At 43.8% G+C, this 18,960-nt stretch overlaps 1 protein-coding gene across 1 annotated transcript in view; it reads left to right on the forward strand.

Moving 5' to 3' along the window:
• The first annotated feature begins 4,340 nt into the window (after window positions 1-4,340).
• Window positions 4,341-18,960, forward strand: part of LOC140203625 (serine/threonine-protein phosphatase 2A 65 kDa regulatory subunit A beta isoform-like) — an 83,155-nt gene continuing 68,535 nt past the window's right edge. Inside the window, exons 1-2 of the mRNA XM_072269673.1 lie at window positions 4,341-4,394; window positions 11,361-11,469. Of these exons, the coding sequence (XP_072125774.1) occupies window positions 4,341-4,394; window positions 11,361-11,469 (163 nt within the window). The remainder of the gene's footprint in view (window positions 4,395-11,360; window positions 11,470-18,960) is intronic.

Here is an 18,960-nt window from a genome sequence, read left to right on the forward strand (position 1 = left end):
ATACCGCACAATGAGGAAAGCTCTCCAACACCTCGACTTTCTGAGGAGGCTGAAGAGAGCAGGATTATGTACATCTGCTGTATCCTCATGTCATTCTACAGGTACGCAGTGGGGATAATCCTAACACACTGTGTCACTGCTCGGTACAGACACTGCTCTGCGTCAGACAGGAAGTCTCTACAACAGGCTGTCAAAGCTGCCCAACACATCACCGGTACTAGCCTACCCACCATCAAGGACACACAGTATATACAGAAAGGTGCCAGGAGAGGGCCAGTGATATCGTGAAGGATCCCACCCACCCTGCTCATGGACGGTTTGTCCCACTCCCATCAAGGAGGCTGTGTAGTATCCTCACCAGGATCACCAGACTCAAACACAGTTACTTTCCCCAAGCAGAAAGGCTGATCAACATGTCCACCCACTAACCCACCCCTCCACACTCCCAACCACCATTTCTTTATCATTTCCTATCAAGTCACCTTGTGTACAGACACTCCTGTGCCTAGCATCACTTTATAGACATACAATCAATCTATGGATATAAACTATTTATATTTATTGTATTTTGTTATTATTGTGTGCTTTATCCTATTGTGTTTTATTGTGCTACATCGGATCTGGAGTAACAATTATTTTGTTCTTTACACTTGTGTACTAGAAATGACATTAAACAATTTTCAATCTTGAATCTTAAACCTGCACTCTCTTGTTTTAGACACCCCCACCAAGGCAAAAAGATTTGTATTAGCTCCAGCTCTATCAGGTCATCCCTCAGCCTCTTCCACTCCAGGGAAAACAAACCCAGCCTTCCCAATCTCTCCTCATAGCTCTAATGCTCCAACTCAGGGAATATGCCCGCAATTTCCTCTGCACTCTCTCCAGTGCAATAACATCCTTCCAGGAATGTACAGGCTACACCACCACTGATTTGTAAAGTTGTCAAAGCTCTTGTACTCTATGCGATGACTGATGAAGGCAGGCATCCCATGTGCCTTCTCCACCACCTTATAACCACTGAGCCCTCAAACCCCAGATTGTCACCGTCTCGCTATATAATGGCTTGGTACAGCAACTGCTCTGCCCACGACCGCACCAAACTGCAGAGAGTTGTGGACACATCTCAGGACGACACTCTCCTCTGTGGACATTGACTACATTTCTCACTGCCTCAGTAAAGCAGCCAGCACTATCAAAGAGCCCACCTACCCAGGACATTGGCTCTTCCCCCCCTCTCCCATCGGGCAGAAGATACAAGAGATGTCCCAAAAGGTTCAAAGACAGCTTCTATTCCACTCTTAAACAGACGATAAGGTGGACTCTTGGCCTCACAATCTACCACATTATGATTTTGTACTTCATTGTTTACCTGCACTGCATTTTTTTGGCAGCTTTATTCTGCATTGCTATAGTTTCTGGTTCAGTGCAATGTGTAATGATCTGATCTGTATGGACACCGTGCAAGATAAGTTTTTTACTGTATCTCGGCATATGTGACAAAAATAAAGCAATTCCAGTACCAGTACCGTCAGAAGCAGTCCCAATCATTGCTCACAATTACAACAGTGCGTGGTGTCAAATCCCAAGGTGGCACCTGAACCAAGTTACACATCGAGACAGCATGTTCAGACGAGTGTTGAAGGGGATCTGTGGAACCTGCTTGCCATCTGATCTGCTTCCTGATAACCTCTTACTAGGCAAGTACTTACTGTGAAAAGGCTGAGGCGTCACTTCAAGTGCTTGCCGACAGAACCGGGTCCTGGAGACTTGAGAGATGTCGGCTGCCAGTTCCCGGTGACTTATGTTTGAAGTGGAAGGAAAGGATGAGGAATACTCACCCATGTTGCTTGTGAAAGATGGTGTGGCAGGAAACAGAGGAAAAGATGAACACAGAATCAGCTTTACAATCAGAAAGATTAAGCACTCTTTCTCCAAGAAACATTGGAACTGAAGATAGTTAAACACACATACCAAAGGATCATAGCATGACATTGTATGCACCATGACTACAGGTGCTGAGCACTCCCTCTTTGTTTGCTCATTGAGCCCACAGAAAACTAATAAAGAAATCATAATCTTTGTCCCATGTTCTTAATTTCTGGTGGTTAAGAAGGAGTATGGTGTTTTGGCAGTTTTTAGTCGGGGGATTACCGTGAGGTAATGTTGCAGCTCTATAAAACTCTGGCTAGACCACTCTTGGAGTACTGTGTTCAGTTCTAGTTGAGTCGTTGTGGGAGGGATGTGGAAGCTTTAGAGAGGGTGCAGAGGAGGTTTACAATAGTGGTGCGGTAGCAAAGTGGTGAGCACAATTGCTTTACAGTGCCAACGGTCCCGGTTCAATTCCCACCACTCCTTGTAAAGAGTTTGTATGTTCTCCTCGTGGCTACATGGTTTCCCTCCCATACAAGACATACAGGTTAGGATCAGTAAGTTGTGGGCAGCCAGAAGCATTGAGGTACTTGCGGGCTGCCCCTAGCATTTCCACAAACTGTTAGTCTTTAATGCAGATGATGCACTTCATTGAACACACATCAAAGTTGCTGGTGAACGCAGCAGGCCAGGCAGCATCTCTGGGGAGAGGTACAGTCGACGTTTTGGGCTGAGACCCTTCGTCAGGACAAACTGAAAGAAGAGCTATTAAGAGATTTGGAAAGGGGAGGGGGAGATCCGAAATGATAGGAGAAGACAGGAGGGGGAGGGATGGAGCCAAGAGCTGGACAGTTGTTTGGCAAAAGCGATATGAGAGGATCATGGGACAGGAGGCCCAGGGAGAAAGAAAATGGGGAGGGGGAGAAACCCAGAGGATGGGCAAGGAGTATAGTGAGAGGGACAGAGGGAGAAAAAGGAGAGAGAGAGAAAGAATGTGTGTGTGTGTGTGTGTGTGTGTGTGTGTGTGTGTGTGTATAAATAAATAACGGATGGGGTACAAGGGGGAGGTGGGGCATTAGCAGAAGTTTGAGAAGTCAGTGTCCATGCCATCAGGTTGGAGGCTACCCAGACGGAATATAAGGTGTTGTTCCTCCACTCCAACCTGAGTGTGGCCTCATCTTTACAGTAGTGGAGGCCGTGGATAGACATATCAGAATGGGAATGGGATGTGGAATTAAAATGTGTGGCCACTGGGAGATCCTGCTTTCTCTGGCAGACAGAGCGTAGGTGTTTAGCAAAACGATCTCCCAGTCTGCGTCGGGTCTCGCCAATATATAGAAGATCCTCTCTCTAGAGGTGCTGCCTGACCTGCTGCGTTCACCAATAACTTTTCTGTGTGTTGCTTGAAATTCCAGCATCTGCAGATTTCTTCGTGGATGCACTTCATGGTATGTTTTGATAATCAGGTGACAAATAAAACTAATCTTTAAAAGTGAGTGGAAAGCACTGGTAGAGGCAGTTATGTTAGGGACATTTAAGAGACTCTTAGATAGGCACATGGACGCAAGAAAAATGGAGGGCTAGGAGGAAGCGAAGGGTCAGATTGCTCTTGGAGTAGGTTAAAAGGTCAGCACAACATTGTGGGCCAGAGGACCTGTACTATGCTGCATTGTTCCATGTTAATGTACTGTGAGAAGCCAGGGGCTTGTAGCCATGAATACCCATTTGATTTGTTCTGGAGCAACTGAGCAAGTTCTCAATCCAAAATATTGAGCGCCGCTCTTCCTGCACATTTGCTGCCTGACCGCTGAGTTCCTCCAGTGATTTGTTGGCTCCACATTACCGCATCTGAAGTCCTTTTTGTCTCCAGATCTAGTTAAACCTCATACATGGGGTGTGGCATCAAGGGGGCTGACACTACTCCGGCTGCCCACACGCCATCACAGAGCACACAAGCAGACTCTGGAGATGGGCAAAGCCAGCTGCTACTAGGTGTGACCAGAGATCGAAGAGGAGAATCCACAATTGTGTATGTGGGGATCACTGATACCAGTGGGATGGGACACTGAGGAAGAACAATTCATTCACTTGCTGGATTCTCCACGACTTCTCATCAACTTTTTAAAAATATTATTTGCCCACAGGATGTGCGGTAGGCATTTATTGCCCATCCTTAGCTACTCCTGAGCAGTGGCTTGCTGGGCCAATTCAGAGAGCAATTGACAGCTAACATACTACTGAGATTACAGGTGTTTACAGACCTTGCTGAACCAGGTGAACTTGGACATCAATCCAGTGCTTTACAGACACAAATAATGACACTAATTTTTAATATTTGAAATTGCTTTAATGATTCAGATTTAAATTTCCCAGCTGCGATGGTGAGATATGAACTCGTTTTGATGGATTTAAGAGCGCAGTTCTCTAGGAGCAAGTCTAGCAACTTAGCCACTGTGCTACTATATATACTAATGACACCCATTAACAATCAACTGGTTGCAGCCGCCCACAGAGACCTCTTCAAGGTCAGGATATCTGTGGGATGACCCACTTGGTATTGGAAGTTAAGAATGAGTTACCCCTCTGTGGAAAACCCTGTCCAGTGTTTGTCCATACTCCTTGAATGTCCATTTGGCCTGGTAGACTTCTGTCTGAGGGAAACAACTCTTCCCACTAAGATGATGGTAATGCTGCACAACACCTCAGTGCTGAGTTCCTCCAGCACTTTGTGTGTGTTGCTTGAATTTCCAGCATTGCAGACATGTGGTTGGATTATAGCAGCTCAAGAGATGAGCTGGTGACTTGATACCACTGACACTCTCAGTGCAGTACCGAGGGAATGCTGTACGGTCAGAGGTACCATCATTTGCCTGAGATGTTAAACCAAGACCCTTTGTAAACGGATTTAAGATATCTTACAGCATCACTGATTTGGAGAAGGGAAGTTTCTCACAGTGTCCTGGGGCAGATATTTACCCCTCAAACAAGCGGCTGGTATAGCAGTTCGCATAACGCCATTACAGTGCCAGCAACCTGGGTTCAATTGCCACCGCTGTCTATACGGAGTTATAGTTTGTTCACCCTGTGACTGTGCGGGTTTCCTCCGGGTGCTCTGGTTTCCTCGCACTTTGCAAAGACATCTGGGTTAGTAGGTTCATTGGTCACGTGCACACAAGAGATTTTGCAGATGCTGGAAATCCAGAGGGACGCACACAGAATGCTGGAGGAACTCAGCAGGTCAGGCAGCATCTATGCAGAGGAATAAACAGTCCATGTTTCAGGCACAGAGCCTTCTTCAGGGCTGGAGAGGAATGGGGAAGACGCCAGAATAAAAAGTGGGCGGGGGGAGGATAGCTGGAAGGTGATAGGTGAAGCCAGGTGGGTGGGAAAGGTAAATGGCTGGAGAAGGTGGAATTTAATAAGAGAGGAGAGTGGGCCATGGGAGAGAGGGAGGAAGGAGGGGCACCGGGGTAGGGGAGGTGACAGGCAGGTGAGGAGATGAGGCAAGAGGCCAGAATGAGGAATCGAAGCAGAGAGAAGGGAACTGGAAAATAAAATCTGTCATGGCATCGGCTTGAGAACACCTAGACAGAATATGTTGCTCCTCCACCATGAGAGTGGCCTCATTGTGGCAAAAGAGGAGGCCATTATCTGGTATGCCCGAATGGGAATGGGAATGGGTATTTCCTTTAGAAATTAACCTTAGCTCTCTATTTTTCTAAGCTCCATATACCTGCCTAAGAGTCTCTTAAAAGACCCTATCACATATGCCTCCACCACTGTTGCTGGCAGCCCATTCCACGCACTCTGCGTAAAAAACATACCCTTGACTTATCTCTGTGTGGTGCGTGGCCAAGTGGTTAGGGCGTTGGACTAGCGATCTGAAGGTCATGGGTTTGAGCCTCGGCCGAGGCAGCGTGTGTGTCCTTGAGCAAGGCACTTGCACAATGCTCCAGTCTACCCAGCTGAGAATGGGTATCGGCAAAAAAATGCTGGGGGTTAACCTTGCGATAGACTGGCGTCCTATCCGGGGCGGGGGAGTCTCGTACTCTCAGTCGCTCTCTGCCACAAGGCTTGTAACAGACGTTAATCTATCTCCTTCCATATAACCATATAACAATTACAGCACGGAAACAGGCCATCTCGGCCCTTCTAGTCCGTGCCAAACTCATACTCTCACCTAGTCCCAGCAACCTGCATTTAGCCCATAAACCTCCATTCCTTTCCTGTCCATGTATCTATCCAATTTAACCTTAAACAACAACATCGAACCTGCCTCAACCACTTCTGCTGGAAGCTCGTTCCACACAGCTACCACTCTCTGAGTAAAGAAGTTCCCCCTCATGATACCCCTAAACTTTTGCCCTTTAACTCTCAACTCATGTCCTCTTGTTTGAATCTCCCCCGCTCTCAATGGAAAAAGCCTATCCACGTCAACTCTATCAATTCCCCTTACAATTTTAAACACTTCTATCAAGTCCCCCCTCAACCTTCTACGCTCCAAAGAATAAAGACGTAACTTGTTCAACCTTTCTCTGTAACTTAGGAGATGAAACCTCCTCTGTACTCTCTCAATTTTATTGACATCTTTCCTATAATTCGGTGACCAGAACTGTACACAATATTCCAAATTTGGCTTTACCAATGCCTTATACAATTTCAACATTACCTCCCAACTCTTATACTCAATGCTCTGATTAATAAAGGCCAGCATACCAAAAGCTTTCTTCACCATCCTATCCACATGAGATTCCATCTTCAGGGAACAATGCACCATTATTCCTAGATCCCACTGTTCTACAGCATTCTTCAATGCCCCACCATTTACCATGTCTGTCCTATTTTGATTAGTCCTACCAAAATGTAGCACCTCATATTTTTCAGCATTAAACTCCATCTGCCATCTTTCAGCCCACTCTTCTAACTGGCCTAAATCTCTCTGCAGGCTTTGAAAACCACAACGCCACCTATCTTAGTATCATCTGCATACTTACTAATCCAATTTACCACCCCATCATCCAGATCATTAATATATATGACAAACGACACTGGACCCAGTACAGATCCCTGAGAAACACCGTTACACGCCGTCCTCCAATCTGACACACAGTTATCCACCACTACTCTCTGGCGTCTCCCATCTAGCCACTGCAGAATCCATTTGACTACTTCGATATTAATGCCGAACCATTGAACCTTCCTAACTAACCTTCCATGTGGAACCTTGTCAAAGGCTTTACTGAAGTCCGTATAGACAACATCCACCGCTTTACCCTCGTCAACTTTCTTAGTAACCTCTTCAGAAAATTTCAATAAGATTTGTCAAACATGACCTTCCATGCACAAATCCATGTCGACTGTTCCTAATCAGACCCTGTCTATCCAGATAATTATATATACCATCTCTGAGAATACTTTCCATCAATTTACCCACCACTGACATCAAACTCCCAGGCTGATAATTGCCAGGTTTACTCTTAGAACCCTTTTTAAACAATGGAACTACATGAGCCAATCCTCCGGCACCATTCCAAGCACCTTAAAACTCTGCCCTCTCATATTAGCCATTTCAGCCCTGGGAAAAAGCCTCTGACTAGCCACAAGATCAATGCCTCTCATCATCTTATACACCTCTATCAGGTCACCTCTCATTCTCCGCCGCTCCAAGGAGAAAAGACTGAGTTCACTTGGCATGATCCCCAATCCAGGCAACATCCTTGTAAATCTCCTCTGCACCCTTTCCACAGTGTCCACATCCTTCCAATAGTGAGGCGACCAGAACTGAGCAGAGTACTCCAACTGGGGTCTGACCAGGGTCCGATATAGCTGCAACATTACCCCCCCCCCCGGGCTCGAAACTCAATCCCACGGTTGATGAAGGTCAATACACTGTATGCTTTCTTAACCACAGAGCCAACCTGCGCAGCAGCTTTGAGTGTCCTATGGACTCGGACCCCAAGATCCCTCTGATCCCCCACACTGCCAAGAGTCTTTTTCTTCATTAATCTTTTCATTGATTTAAAAAAAAGCATAAATACAATCAAGAGGAGAATTCATTCAAATATATGTACCTGTAACAATATACTCCAAGATTAAGTTAGACATTGTCAAAATCATAGATATTGTTAAACTAGTATAAAATATATAATAAAAAATGAAAATAACAATTCCCTTAGCAGATTATGAAGAGAAAGGGAAAAAACATCGGGTCTTAAATGAAAAGGAAAAAAAAACCACTACACTAAAAAAAAACCAAAACAAAAAAAAAGGAATGGCAGTCCATTTTGAAGATATGATGAAAAAAGAAAGAAAGAAAGACTTTCAGATCAAATCTAAAACTTTGAAAAAAAAAGACTGAAAGACTGATAAACAATTAAATGAAACTATTGGATAAAAGGTCACCATATTGCTAAGAGTCTTACCATTCATACTATATTCTGTCATCATATTTGACCGACCAAAATGAACCATCTCTCACTTATCTGCGTTGAACTTCATCTATCACTTCTCAGCCCAGTTTTGCATCCTATCAATGTCCCGCTATCCACACCATCCACAACCCCGCCAACCATTGTGTCGTCAGCAGATTTACTAACCTATCCCTCCACTTCCTCATCCAGGTCAATTTGTGGCCACTGAGAGGTCCTGTTTTCTTCTGCTGGATGGACTGTAGGTGCTCGTCGAAGTGGTCTCCCAGTCTGGGCCAGGTCTCACAGGTAAAATGTCGCCTCACCTGGAAGGATTGTTTGGGCCCCGAATGGTAGTGAGGGAGGAGATCCAGGGGCAGGTGTGGCACTTCTCCTGGTGGCCACCAATTTTAATTCTATTTCCCATTCCCATTCCAACATGTCGGTCCATGGCCTCCTCTACTGCCGCGATGAGGCCACACTCGGGTTGGAGGAACAACTCCTTATTTCGTCTGGGTAGCCTCCAACCTGATGGCATCAACATCAATTTCTCCTGCTTCCGGTAATGACCCCCCCACTTCACCATTCCCCATTCCCATTTTGCTCCCTCACCTTATCTCCTTACCTGCCCATCACCTCCCTCTGGTGCTCTTCCCCCTTCCCTTTCTTCCATGGCCTTCTGTCCTCTCCTGTCAGATTCCGGCTTCTCCAGCACTTTCTCTTTCACCAATTTCTCAGCTCTTTACCTCACCACTCCCCATCTCCTGGTTTCTCCTCTCACCCACAACCTTGTACGTCTTCCCCCGCCTTCTTACTCTGATCTCATCTTTTTTTTTCTAGTCCTGATGAAGCATCTTGGCCCAAAACGACAACTGACTGGTACAAGCTGACAGGAAGGTGACAGTAACTCAAATCACCTCACGTTACAACAGTGGTGTGCAGAAGAGCATCTCTAAACACACATGTCGAACCTTGAAGTGGATGGTGAAGAATACCATTTTCACAATACCAGTAATATTATTGAAAAAAAAATAACGTTGACTTGCAGTCTATGCAGAAGTAAACATCATGGTACTTGCAGCTGCCTAAATTGACATACAGAGGCAGGAAAACGTTTGGGCACCCTTGGTCAAAATTTCTGTTACTGTGAATAGTTAAGTGAGTAGAAGATGAACTGATCTCCAAAAAATCATAACGTTGAAGATGAAACATTCTTTTCAACATATTGAGCAAGATTAGTGTATTATTTTGGTTTTGTACAATTTTAGAGTGAAAAAAAGGAAAGGAGCACCATTGAAAAGTTTAGGCACCCCAAAAGATTTGAGTTCTCAGATAACTTTTACCAAGGTTTCAGACCTTAATTAGCTTGTTAGGGTTATGGCTTGTTCACAGTCATCGTTAGGAAAGGCCAGGTGATGCAAATTACAAAGCTTTATAAATACCCTGACTCCTCAAACCTTGTCCCAACAATCAGCAGCCATGGGCTCCTCTAAGCAGCTGCCTAGCACTCTGAAAATTAAAATAAATGATGCCCACAAAGCAGGAGAAGGCTATAAGATGATACCAAAGCGTTTTCAGATAGCCGTTTCCTCAGTTCATAACGTAATTAAGAAGTGGCAGTTCCAGGAACGGTGGAGGTCAAGTTGAGGTCTGTAAGACCAACAACACTTTCCAAGAGAGCTACTTGTAGGATTGCTAGAAAGGCAAATCAAAACCCCTGTTTGACTGCAAAAGACCTTCAGGAAGATTTAGCAGACTCTGGAGTGGTGGTGCACTGTTCTACTGTGCAGTGACACTGAACAAATATGACCTTCATGGAAGAGTCATCAGAAGAAAACTTTTCCTGCATCCTCACCACAAATTTCAGCATCAGAAGTTTGCAAAGGAATGTCTAAACAAGCCTGATGCAGTTTGGAAACAAGTCAACGATAGAATTGAGTTTTCTTCAGTTGGCGGTTCTCCTAGAAGTGCCAGGATTTGTTTTTCTCAAAGACCGTTTCTATATTTTAAAGATTCTTTGCTTCCTGCAAGGGAGGAGGTGTGAGGTTATTTGACTAACCATTAGTGGTAAGGTAATTTAGATTAGGAATCAATTAAAGCCAATTGTATGGACAACTGTGAACTTTCCCCTTATTTTTTTTGCCTCGGAGAACAATTTAGAGTGATTTCTTTTTTTTAATCCCAACTTGCCCAAAGAGGTGAATATTAATGTACTGGGATCATGAATGTCATTCTGTGTCGTTTTCTTTACTGTGTACATTGGAACAAAAAGTCTGACTCACTTTACATTGCACGCTGTCGGAGCAGTGCTGCCAGGATAATCAAGGACACGACCCACCCAGCCAACAGACTTTTCGTCCCTCTTCGCTCCAGGAGAAGGTTCAGGAGCTTGAAGAATCATACAGACAGATTTTGGAACAGCTTCTTTCCAACTGTGATGAGACTGCTGAACAGATCCTGACCCAGATCTGGGCCGTACCCTCCAAATATTTGGACCTGCCTCTCGGTTTTTTTACACTACCTTACTTCCCATTTTTCTATTTTCTAATTATGATTTAAAATTCAAATTTTTAATATTTACTATTTTTAATATCTTTAATATTTAATATTTGTAATCAGGGAGTGTGAAGCGCAAAATCAAATATCGCTGTGATGATTGTACGTTCTAGTACCAATTGTTTGGCGACAATGAGGTATAAAGGTAAACTTGAGGGCAGGGTGAAAGTTGGAGGCAAAGTTAACGAAGTCAACGAGCTTAGCATGCATGCAGGAAGCAGTGCCAATGCAGCGAGCTCAGCATTAATTAGCTTGTTTATTTCAGCCCTTTTAAAAAAATGTGCTGGGTGTGTCCTGGCTACCGCTGCACCACTGCATGCTTCGCGGATCGGTATCGGTCCGCGGCCCGGAGGTTGGGGACCACTGCTCTACATATATTATTTCTACTTTATATAGGCTGTTGTGGTCACGCTGATATGCAACGAGTGAAAGCAACACACTGAGTCGAGCATGGTCTGGTTGAACTGTTTACTGTTTCAAACTGCGCACGCTTAAGTGCCTGCTCCCAGCATCCCCCGCTCTTCGCAGGGCGGAAGTGACGTCGGCTTTCAGGCCGAGGTCTGCCCCGCGCTCAGAGCCCTCTCGGTTGCCGCTGGCTGCAGACTCGCCCAAGACTGCTGGAGCCGGTTCGCTTCCCGTGTGGGCGAGCTGCCACACTGTGTATTTATCATATCATTCCTGCTTTTACTATATGTTAGTGTTATTTTAGGTTTATATGTTATTTGGTATGATTTGGTAGGTTATTTTTAGATCAATTTGGTTGAGGGGGTGTTTCTTGTATGGTTCTTTCAAGGGTAACATGTTTGAGATGAACATTAAACTTTGAGAGTTTGTGCCAATAGGTTGGAGCAGTTTAGTGAAATATATGGAAGGATATAATGGGACACTTTGAAAGGGCAGGGAGGGGGCAATCCAGTGGACGGATGTGCAGACTTTAAGTTGCTGGATGTTAAACTTTTGCAAACTTCCTGACCATCTAATCTTTATTTTATCAAATCAGAAAATACTAACAGCTCAGGAACTAATCTATTGCCATTCACTTGCCCTTGTGCAGTCTGCTTCCTCAGAAGTGAGTGTACTTGCATCAAACGAAGCTGATAGGAAGAATAACTCCAGCCCTGGTTTACAGTCATGCCAAGGATCCTGCAGCTCGTCTGACGAATCTGTATCTGTGACACAATCAGGTATGAAGTTTCCAACAGCTATGTGTGAGCTTTTCAGTATTTATACTTGGTAGGTACTCACAGAATTCCATGTAAGCACAGCTAACATTACAGCTCAGTACTGATGGGACAGTCTCAGTAAATCTAGTTGCTAATGAAGGGTTGCAATTGTCCATATCAGCAGAATTGTATTCAGCTGCAAACTGTAATCTTGAGGCCTGGTCTATCACTCCTTTTGACCATTACTATCAAGCTAGGGACCAATGCCAGTTCAGTGGCGAGTATAGAAAGAAGTTTTACAAGTTGCATTGGGTGGATCTGAACTGAATAGAGCTGCTACACAGAACCATCAGCTTGTTAAATGGCAAAAGCAGCATGCAGTAAACAGATGCATCACACACAATGCTGGAGGAACTCAGCAGGCCAGACAGCATTAACGGAAAAGAGTAAGCAATCGATGTTTCAGGCCGAAAACCTTCACGACTGGAATGGAAGGAAGAAGGAGTCAGAAAAAGAAGGTAGGAGGAAGGGAAGGAAGAGATACAAGCTGGCAGGTGATAGGTGATACTGGGAGAGGTGGAGGGGTTAAAGTAAAGAGCTGGGAAGTTGATTGGTGAAAGGGGTAAAGGGTTGGAGTAGGGGGTATTTGATAGAGGACAGAGGACCATTGAAGAAGGGAAGGAGGAGGAGCACCAGTGGGAGGTGATGGGCAGGTAAGGAGATGAGGTGCGGGAGGGAAATGAATGGAGAGGAGGAGGGGCAGTTACTGGAAATTTGAGAAATCGAAGTTTGAGAAATCGATGTTTGTGCCATCAGGTTGGAGATGACCCAGACAAAAAATAAGCTGTTGCCCCTCCAACCTGAGGGTGGCCTCACAGTGACAGGAGACCATGGACTGACATATTGGAATGGGAAGTAGAGTTGGAATGGCTGGCCACCGGAAAATCCCGCTTCTTGTGGCAGATGGAGCGAAGCTGCTTGACAAAAGTCTCCCAATCTGGTCTGATCAATATATAGGAGGCAGCACCAGATACAATGTGATCCCAACAGACGCATGGGTGAAGTGTCACCTGGCGTGGAAGGGCTGTTTGAGGCCCTGAATGGTAGTGAGGAAGGAGGTGTAGGGGAAGATGTGGCCCTTGTTCCAGTTGCAAGGATAAGTGCCAGGAGGGAGATCAGTGGGGAGGGATGAGTGGACAAGGGAGTCGTGTAGGGAGTGATTCCTACGGAAAGATGTGCTTGGTGGTGGGTTCCCTTTGGAGATAGCAGAAGTTACAGAGGGTTACGTGCGGGATGCAGAGGCTTGTGTGGTGATAGGTGAGGACAAGAGGAACCCTATCCCTCGTGTGGCGGCAGGTGGAAGGGTTGAGGGTGATTTGTGCAATGTGGTTGAGGGCTGCGTTGATAGTGGAGGAAAGGAAGCCCTTTTCTTTGAAGAAGGAGGCTATCTCAGTTGTTCTGGAATGAAAAGCTTCATTGTGGGAGCAGATGCAGTGGAGATGGAGGAACTGACGCTAGGGAATGGCAATTTTGCAAGTGATAGGGTGGGAAGACGTTTTGTCCAGAGAGCTGTGAGAGTCAGTGGGTTTGTAAAAAGTATCAGTAGATAAACTGTCTCCAAAGATGGAGACAGAGATCGAGAAAGGGGAGAGAGGTGTCAGAAACGGGCCAGTTGAGGGCAGTGTGGAAATTGGAGAAAGTTGAGGAAAATGATGAGCTCAGCATGGGTGCTGGAAGCAGGACCAATGCAGTTATCTTTGTAGCGTAGGAAGAGTTGTGGAGTGATGCCTGTTTAGGTTCGAAACATGGACTGTTCCACGACTGTTAACTCTTTTCCGTAGCTGTTGCCTGGCCTGCTGAGTTCCTTCAGCATTTTCTGGGTATTACTTTGGATTTCCTACATCTGCAGATTTTCTCATCTTCAATGAAGAGTTCAGCAGTTCCCCAACCAATGGATCTGATCAAAGTTCTGCCACCCTGGTTCACACAGTCGTGATGGTGATAGGTTAGCTAACATGAGGACACTTCTCCAGTAAAGATCCCCACCTTCAATTAAACCAGAGCCTGGAATAAACTTTGTGAAACTATATTCAACTGGAAGAACTGAGTGAATGATGCATCTGTGCTTCCTCCCAAAGTCCTCACTGTTATAATGGTAGTTTTCAGCCAAATCAAAGAATGAGCGAGTAGCAGGAACAGCAATAATAATGAAAATGGGTAACCTCCGATGTGTCGTGCTTAAAGTTGCACTTCAGAACTAAATGCCTAGCATGCCAAGCATATCCAGTACAGGTCTGACAGGGTGTGGGATTAAATAGCCCGAATCAAATTGAACTCTGGAAATCAACATGAAAACTCACTGGCAAGATTTGTACCACACAAAGGAAAAGGTTTAAAAGCAGTGGTCAGTGAGTTCTAACTTTGGTTAGTGAAATGCTGCGTGTAATCTATTTTGCAGCAAGTGTTTCTCTGCCTATTGATGCAATGCTCACCATTAACTTTGATTTTTTTAAAAATCCAATTTTATATTTAAATTGTTTCCTGATGTTTCCCTGCTTGTGATCTCAATGAGTCCACAACTGTATTTGCTGTTGAGAGTGTGAGCCACGTCTCCAACGAGGCCGTGACTCTGGCCGGTCGGTGTCCGACGAGGTTGGGGCTTTATGTGCGTAATTGGTATTTTGGGGGATATCAGTATTTCTTTCCTTCCCTGTTTGCCCTTCATCTGTCGGCTTACTGGGCCAATTAAGAAGGTATTTAAGAGTCTATGGCTTTGCTCAGCTGTGTGTTAGTAGTATTCTGAGCTTTAAGAGTGCATTTAGTGCGTTATGGATCTGATTGCACTGTACAGTGACAGCTTTTGATTATATTTACGGGAGAATGGTACCAGGAGGACAGTGTCAAAATCAAAATGCATTTCCTGCCACTGGAGATCTCAGGACATGTGTGATAAACAAAACAAAATGGTATGTGAGAGTTTCCATTTAATTCTTGCAGCTATTTCTGCATTGAATCAGGTGGATTTTAATTGGAAATTTAAGCTTCAAGTAGCAATAAATGAATAGAAACTAAGTAAAATTGTTAGTTGATTTCACCCTGCTGAGATATGTATTTTGAATGATAAATAATTGGTTGAATTGGAAGCTACTACTATTACAACTTTGATTTGATTGCATCCCTAACAAAGAAAGTATCTGAGCAGAGTGATATCGAGGGGAGGATTCATGCACTGAAAGATGATCTGAGGAAACATAAATCTGTTGTAAACAAATTGAAGAAAGAGCAGAAGCTTCGGAAGGAGAGATTGAAGGCACAGGAGGCCAGTCTCATTAAAGAGCTAAGGGTAAGATTATCGTCGTACCTTCTCACCTTGACTGCCCTGCCAATTTTTGATTAGGGCAATAAGAAACTTGTAAGTATATACTACTCCAAACTCAATTTGCTATCCACAATATTCATTGTTTAATTTGGAAAATTGTTGAGGAAATTAAGTAACACATAACAGTTGCTGGTGAACGTTTATGTGTGTTGCTTGAAATTCCAGCATGTGCAGATTTCCTGGTGTTTGAGGAAATTAAGTATATGATTATTCAAGGGACTTGATCTACCTTTATTCTTTTTGTTTCTGTTCCATTGCTGGAAAATCCTTTATATCACCCTCAACTCATTCTTATGGCTCTTTGAATTGCTATATTGCTTCTGACTTCCAAAAGTCTTTGAAAAGTATGCAGCATTCAATAGTGCGTTCGGTTGTCTCTCCCCAATCGCTGCTATTCTCCTGCTTTGTATCTGCTATGTTAAAGCAGCAGGAGGCAATGCTTTCTGAAAGTTTGGAGAAATCTGGATTGTTGCAGTCTTTACAATTTATTTTTTACAGCATTTAGCCAAATTGATTTGCCATCCTCTGAATATTTTCAGTTGTCAGCCTTGATTAATTTACCAACTAAAATTGGATTTATTAAGTTGAAAATGCTTTTGCTGATTTGTTGAGTTTGCAGCCACTGTCTTCGTATGCCGATGGAAAGCTGTTTCCAATATTCTGAGACATATGTGAATTTTGGACTGTACTTCATATTGGTTTCCTTCAGGTTTTTGGTGTTTTCTTAATTGTGGCTGGTTGGTGGGTGGGTGAGCTGTAAATATTTTGTGTGTAAGGTGGGGTTGGGGGTTTCGATGTTACTGTGACTGGTCTGTTTTGCAGGCGAGGGGGTCGGGGATTGTTATTGTAATTTTTTTTCCTGTGGGGGAGCAGTGTGGATTTAATGCCATTGTCTCTGATTTTTCTGCAAGTGAGCAGGTCAGGGATTGTTATTGTTGCTGTTTTTCTCTGTGAGTCAGGGGATTGCAGATTGTTATTGTTGCTGTTTTTTTTATGTGAGTCAGGGAGTCGGGGATTGTTAATGTTTCTTTTCTTTTTCGTACTGATGGTGGGGAGAGTTGGTGTCTTTTCTTTCATTAACTCTCATGTCTTTCTGTATTTCAGGACTATCTGGAGAAGACAAGTATCAGAGTTGTACGTGCATACCTTGACAATAAAATGAACCTTTGAACATTTCACCGTTTTCTTTCTCTTGTATTACCAGTCCTGTGATGAATCGATTAAAAGGACTCCAGCAAAACTAAGCAAAGTGTCCAGTTCCACCAAACCACAAATCAAAACCCCTTCCTCCATTGCTGCTGAGAAGCCCAAGGCTGAACCACTTTCTCTACAAAGGTAATGTCACTGGGCAATACAGCCTTAGTTGGAAAAGGACTTCTCAGAATATTGGTAGTATCACTGTTTTATAAGTTAAACATAATGGGATGCCTTCTCCCCTATTGAAAGTACTTTTTTTAAATTAGGTTGCACGTGACTGTTGTTCATTTATTTAGCAGACTTCTTTAAAGAGTAGTACAGTATTTTCTACTGAGGAGGTGAAGCATGAAACAATGACAGTGACTTTTGAAATATTATTTCAGTAATTTTGTTTCTCTCTTTTTAGACACTGCTTCACCTGCTGAATATTTTGTCATTCTCTTTACATTTCCAGCATCTGTGATATTTTGATTTCTGCTTTCAAAAAGTTTACCTAAATTTCTAGCAGGTTTTCTTTCAATAGCTGATTGTTCCATCCAGTGACATAATTCATTCTATTCTGCAGTTTAATGATAATCTATGATATTTGCTGTGCTTCTGAGACTCTGGGATTTGGCTCAGAAATGTTGTGAGTAGCTTGCTGTAACACGCACGGAATCAGGCAGAATTTGTGAAAAGAGAAGCAGTCTACAATGTCGATCTGCGATCCTGTGTCACTGCAAAATTCCAAAGACAATATGATATTTATCTGCCAAGCTCTTAAGCTCAAAATTAGTTTTCTGCTTTTTGTTTTCAGGACTGAATCTGCAAAGAGCTGGAAAGGGTGAAGGATCTAATGTGTCATTGAGTTGCATTGTTAAAAAGGGTACGTCTGCATCTCAAAATGTTCTCTCTGTAAACACCTGAGATGACACATTCCAAAAACACTTGATAACAGGAAGTCTTTTAAGTTGAAAGTTTACAAGTATAAACACTTTCAAAAATTAGTTGAACAACTAAATTGCGTTTCTGAAAATAAAACCTACCTGCTTATTTCCTCAGCCAATCTCACAGAACCATAAAAATGAATATGATGGGAATTGTATCTGTGATGGTCGAGAAAAGAGCTACCCGTTCTAATTCCACGTCCTACCTCAGGCTCTGTAGCCCAGTTGATCACAGCGCTTCAGATATTCATTTACTTTTTATATATGAGGGGAATTTACGCCTTGGAAGTATTTCAGATCCCTCTACCATCCTCTGAGTGAAAATACTTTTAATACTACTAGCAGTTTCTATGCTCCTCAGTTTTATTTTTAATCCCCGTTTGGGAAATAAGCCCTTCTCATTTCTGCCATTTAATCCTCCCAATTTTATACATCTCAAGACTAGAAAACAACCCAAACTTATCCAATCTTTCCTCCATAGCTACAGTTTTCCAGGCTTAACAATATCTCTTGTAAGACCGACCTGGAGTCCCACAATCCAGGCTATTCACATGGTTCGGTATTGAAGGATTACTCTACCAATAGAGATGCAATGGTATTCAGAAGCCTGTCTGGTTTTATCAATGTAACAAATAATGTTGTCCTAATTTTAAAAAGAAGTAGGAAGTATTCTTCCTCGAGTTCTTGCCAATGTTTTTCTGGCAACCGACACTTAGAACATTATCTGGTCTGTAATCTCTCCATCACTTCAATCACTTACAGTTGCCTGGCCCAGATCACTTTATTTTCACTGTGGATTTAGTGTTTATACGTTTTCATCCCCTTCCAGGAAGTCCTTAAAGTTCTGCTTCTTTCTAGACAACAGACCTTATCAGTTCCCCTTCATCACCATCTTTCCTCACCTGGTAGAACTAGTTCTTACTCTCAAGTTTGACTTGGGTTTCTCCCACTTTCTCCAAACTAAAGGTGAAGCCTCGGACAGTTGCATGGGCCCCAATTAAACATGCCTTTTCAGCAGTTATATGGGACAATCCATGTTTCAAGCCTTCACTAGTAACGCCTTGGCTTCCTGCATATGGCGTGCACGCAGTAGCTTCATTTCGGGTACAGTGAACCAGATGCCCGATATGTTAACTCCACCTGCTCTCCTTGCTGATCTCCAGGGGCCCAAGCTTAAACCTCTCAGGCTGGGGATTGCCCTGCAGGTGATAGGGCATGGTCCTCAATTTCTCAACTCCCAGCATGCCCAGTAACTCGTAGATGAGTCTACTCTCGAAGTCCCATCCCTGGTCACTATGTATCCGCCTGGGGAAGGCCATAATGCATGAAATACTTCTCCCATAACACTTTTGCCACCATAGTCGCCTTCTGGTCCTTGGGAGGAAAAGCCTGAGCATATCCAGTGTAGTGGTCCGTGATGACTAAGACATTGGCCGTGTTGCTGGCATCGGGTTCTATAGACA

The sequence above is a fragment of the Mobula birostris genome, chromosome 10 (genome assembly GCF_030028105.1).
Source record: "Mobula birostris isolate sMobBir1 chromosome 10, sMobBir1.hap1, whole genome shotgun sequence".
Classification (NCBI taxonomy): Eukaryota; Metazoa; Chordata; class Chondrichthyes; order Myliobatiformes; family Myliobatidae; genus Mobula; species Mobula birostris.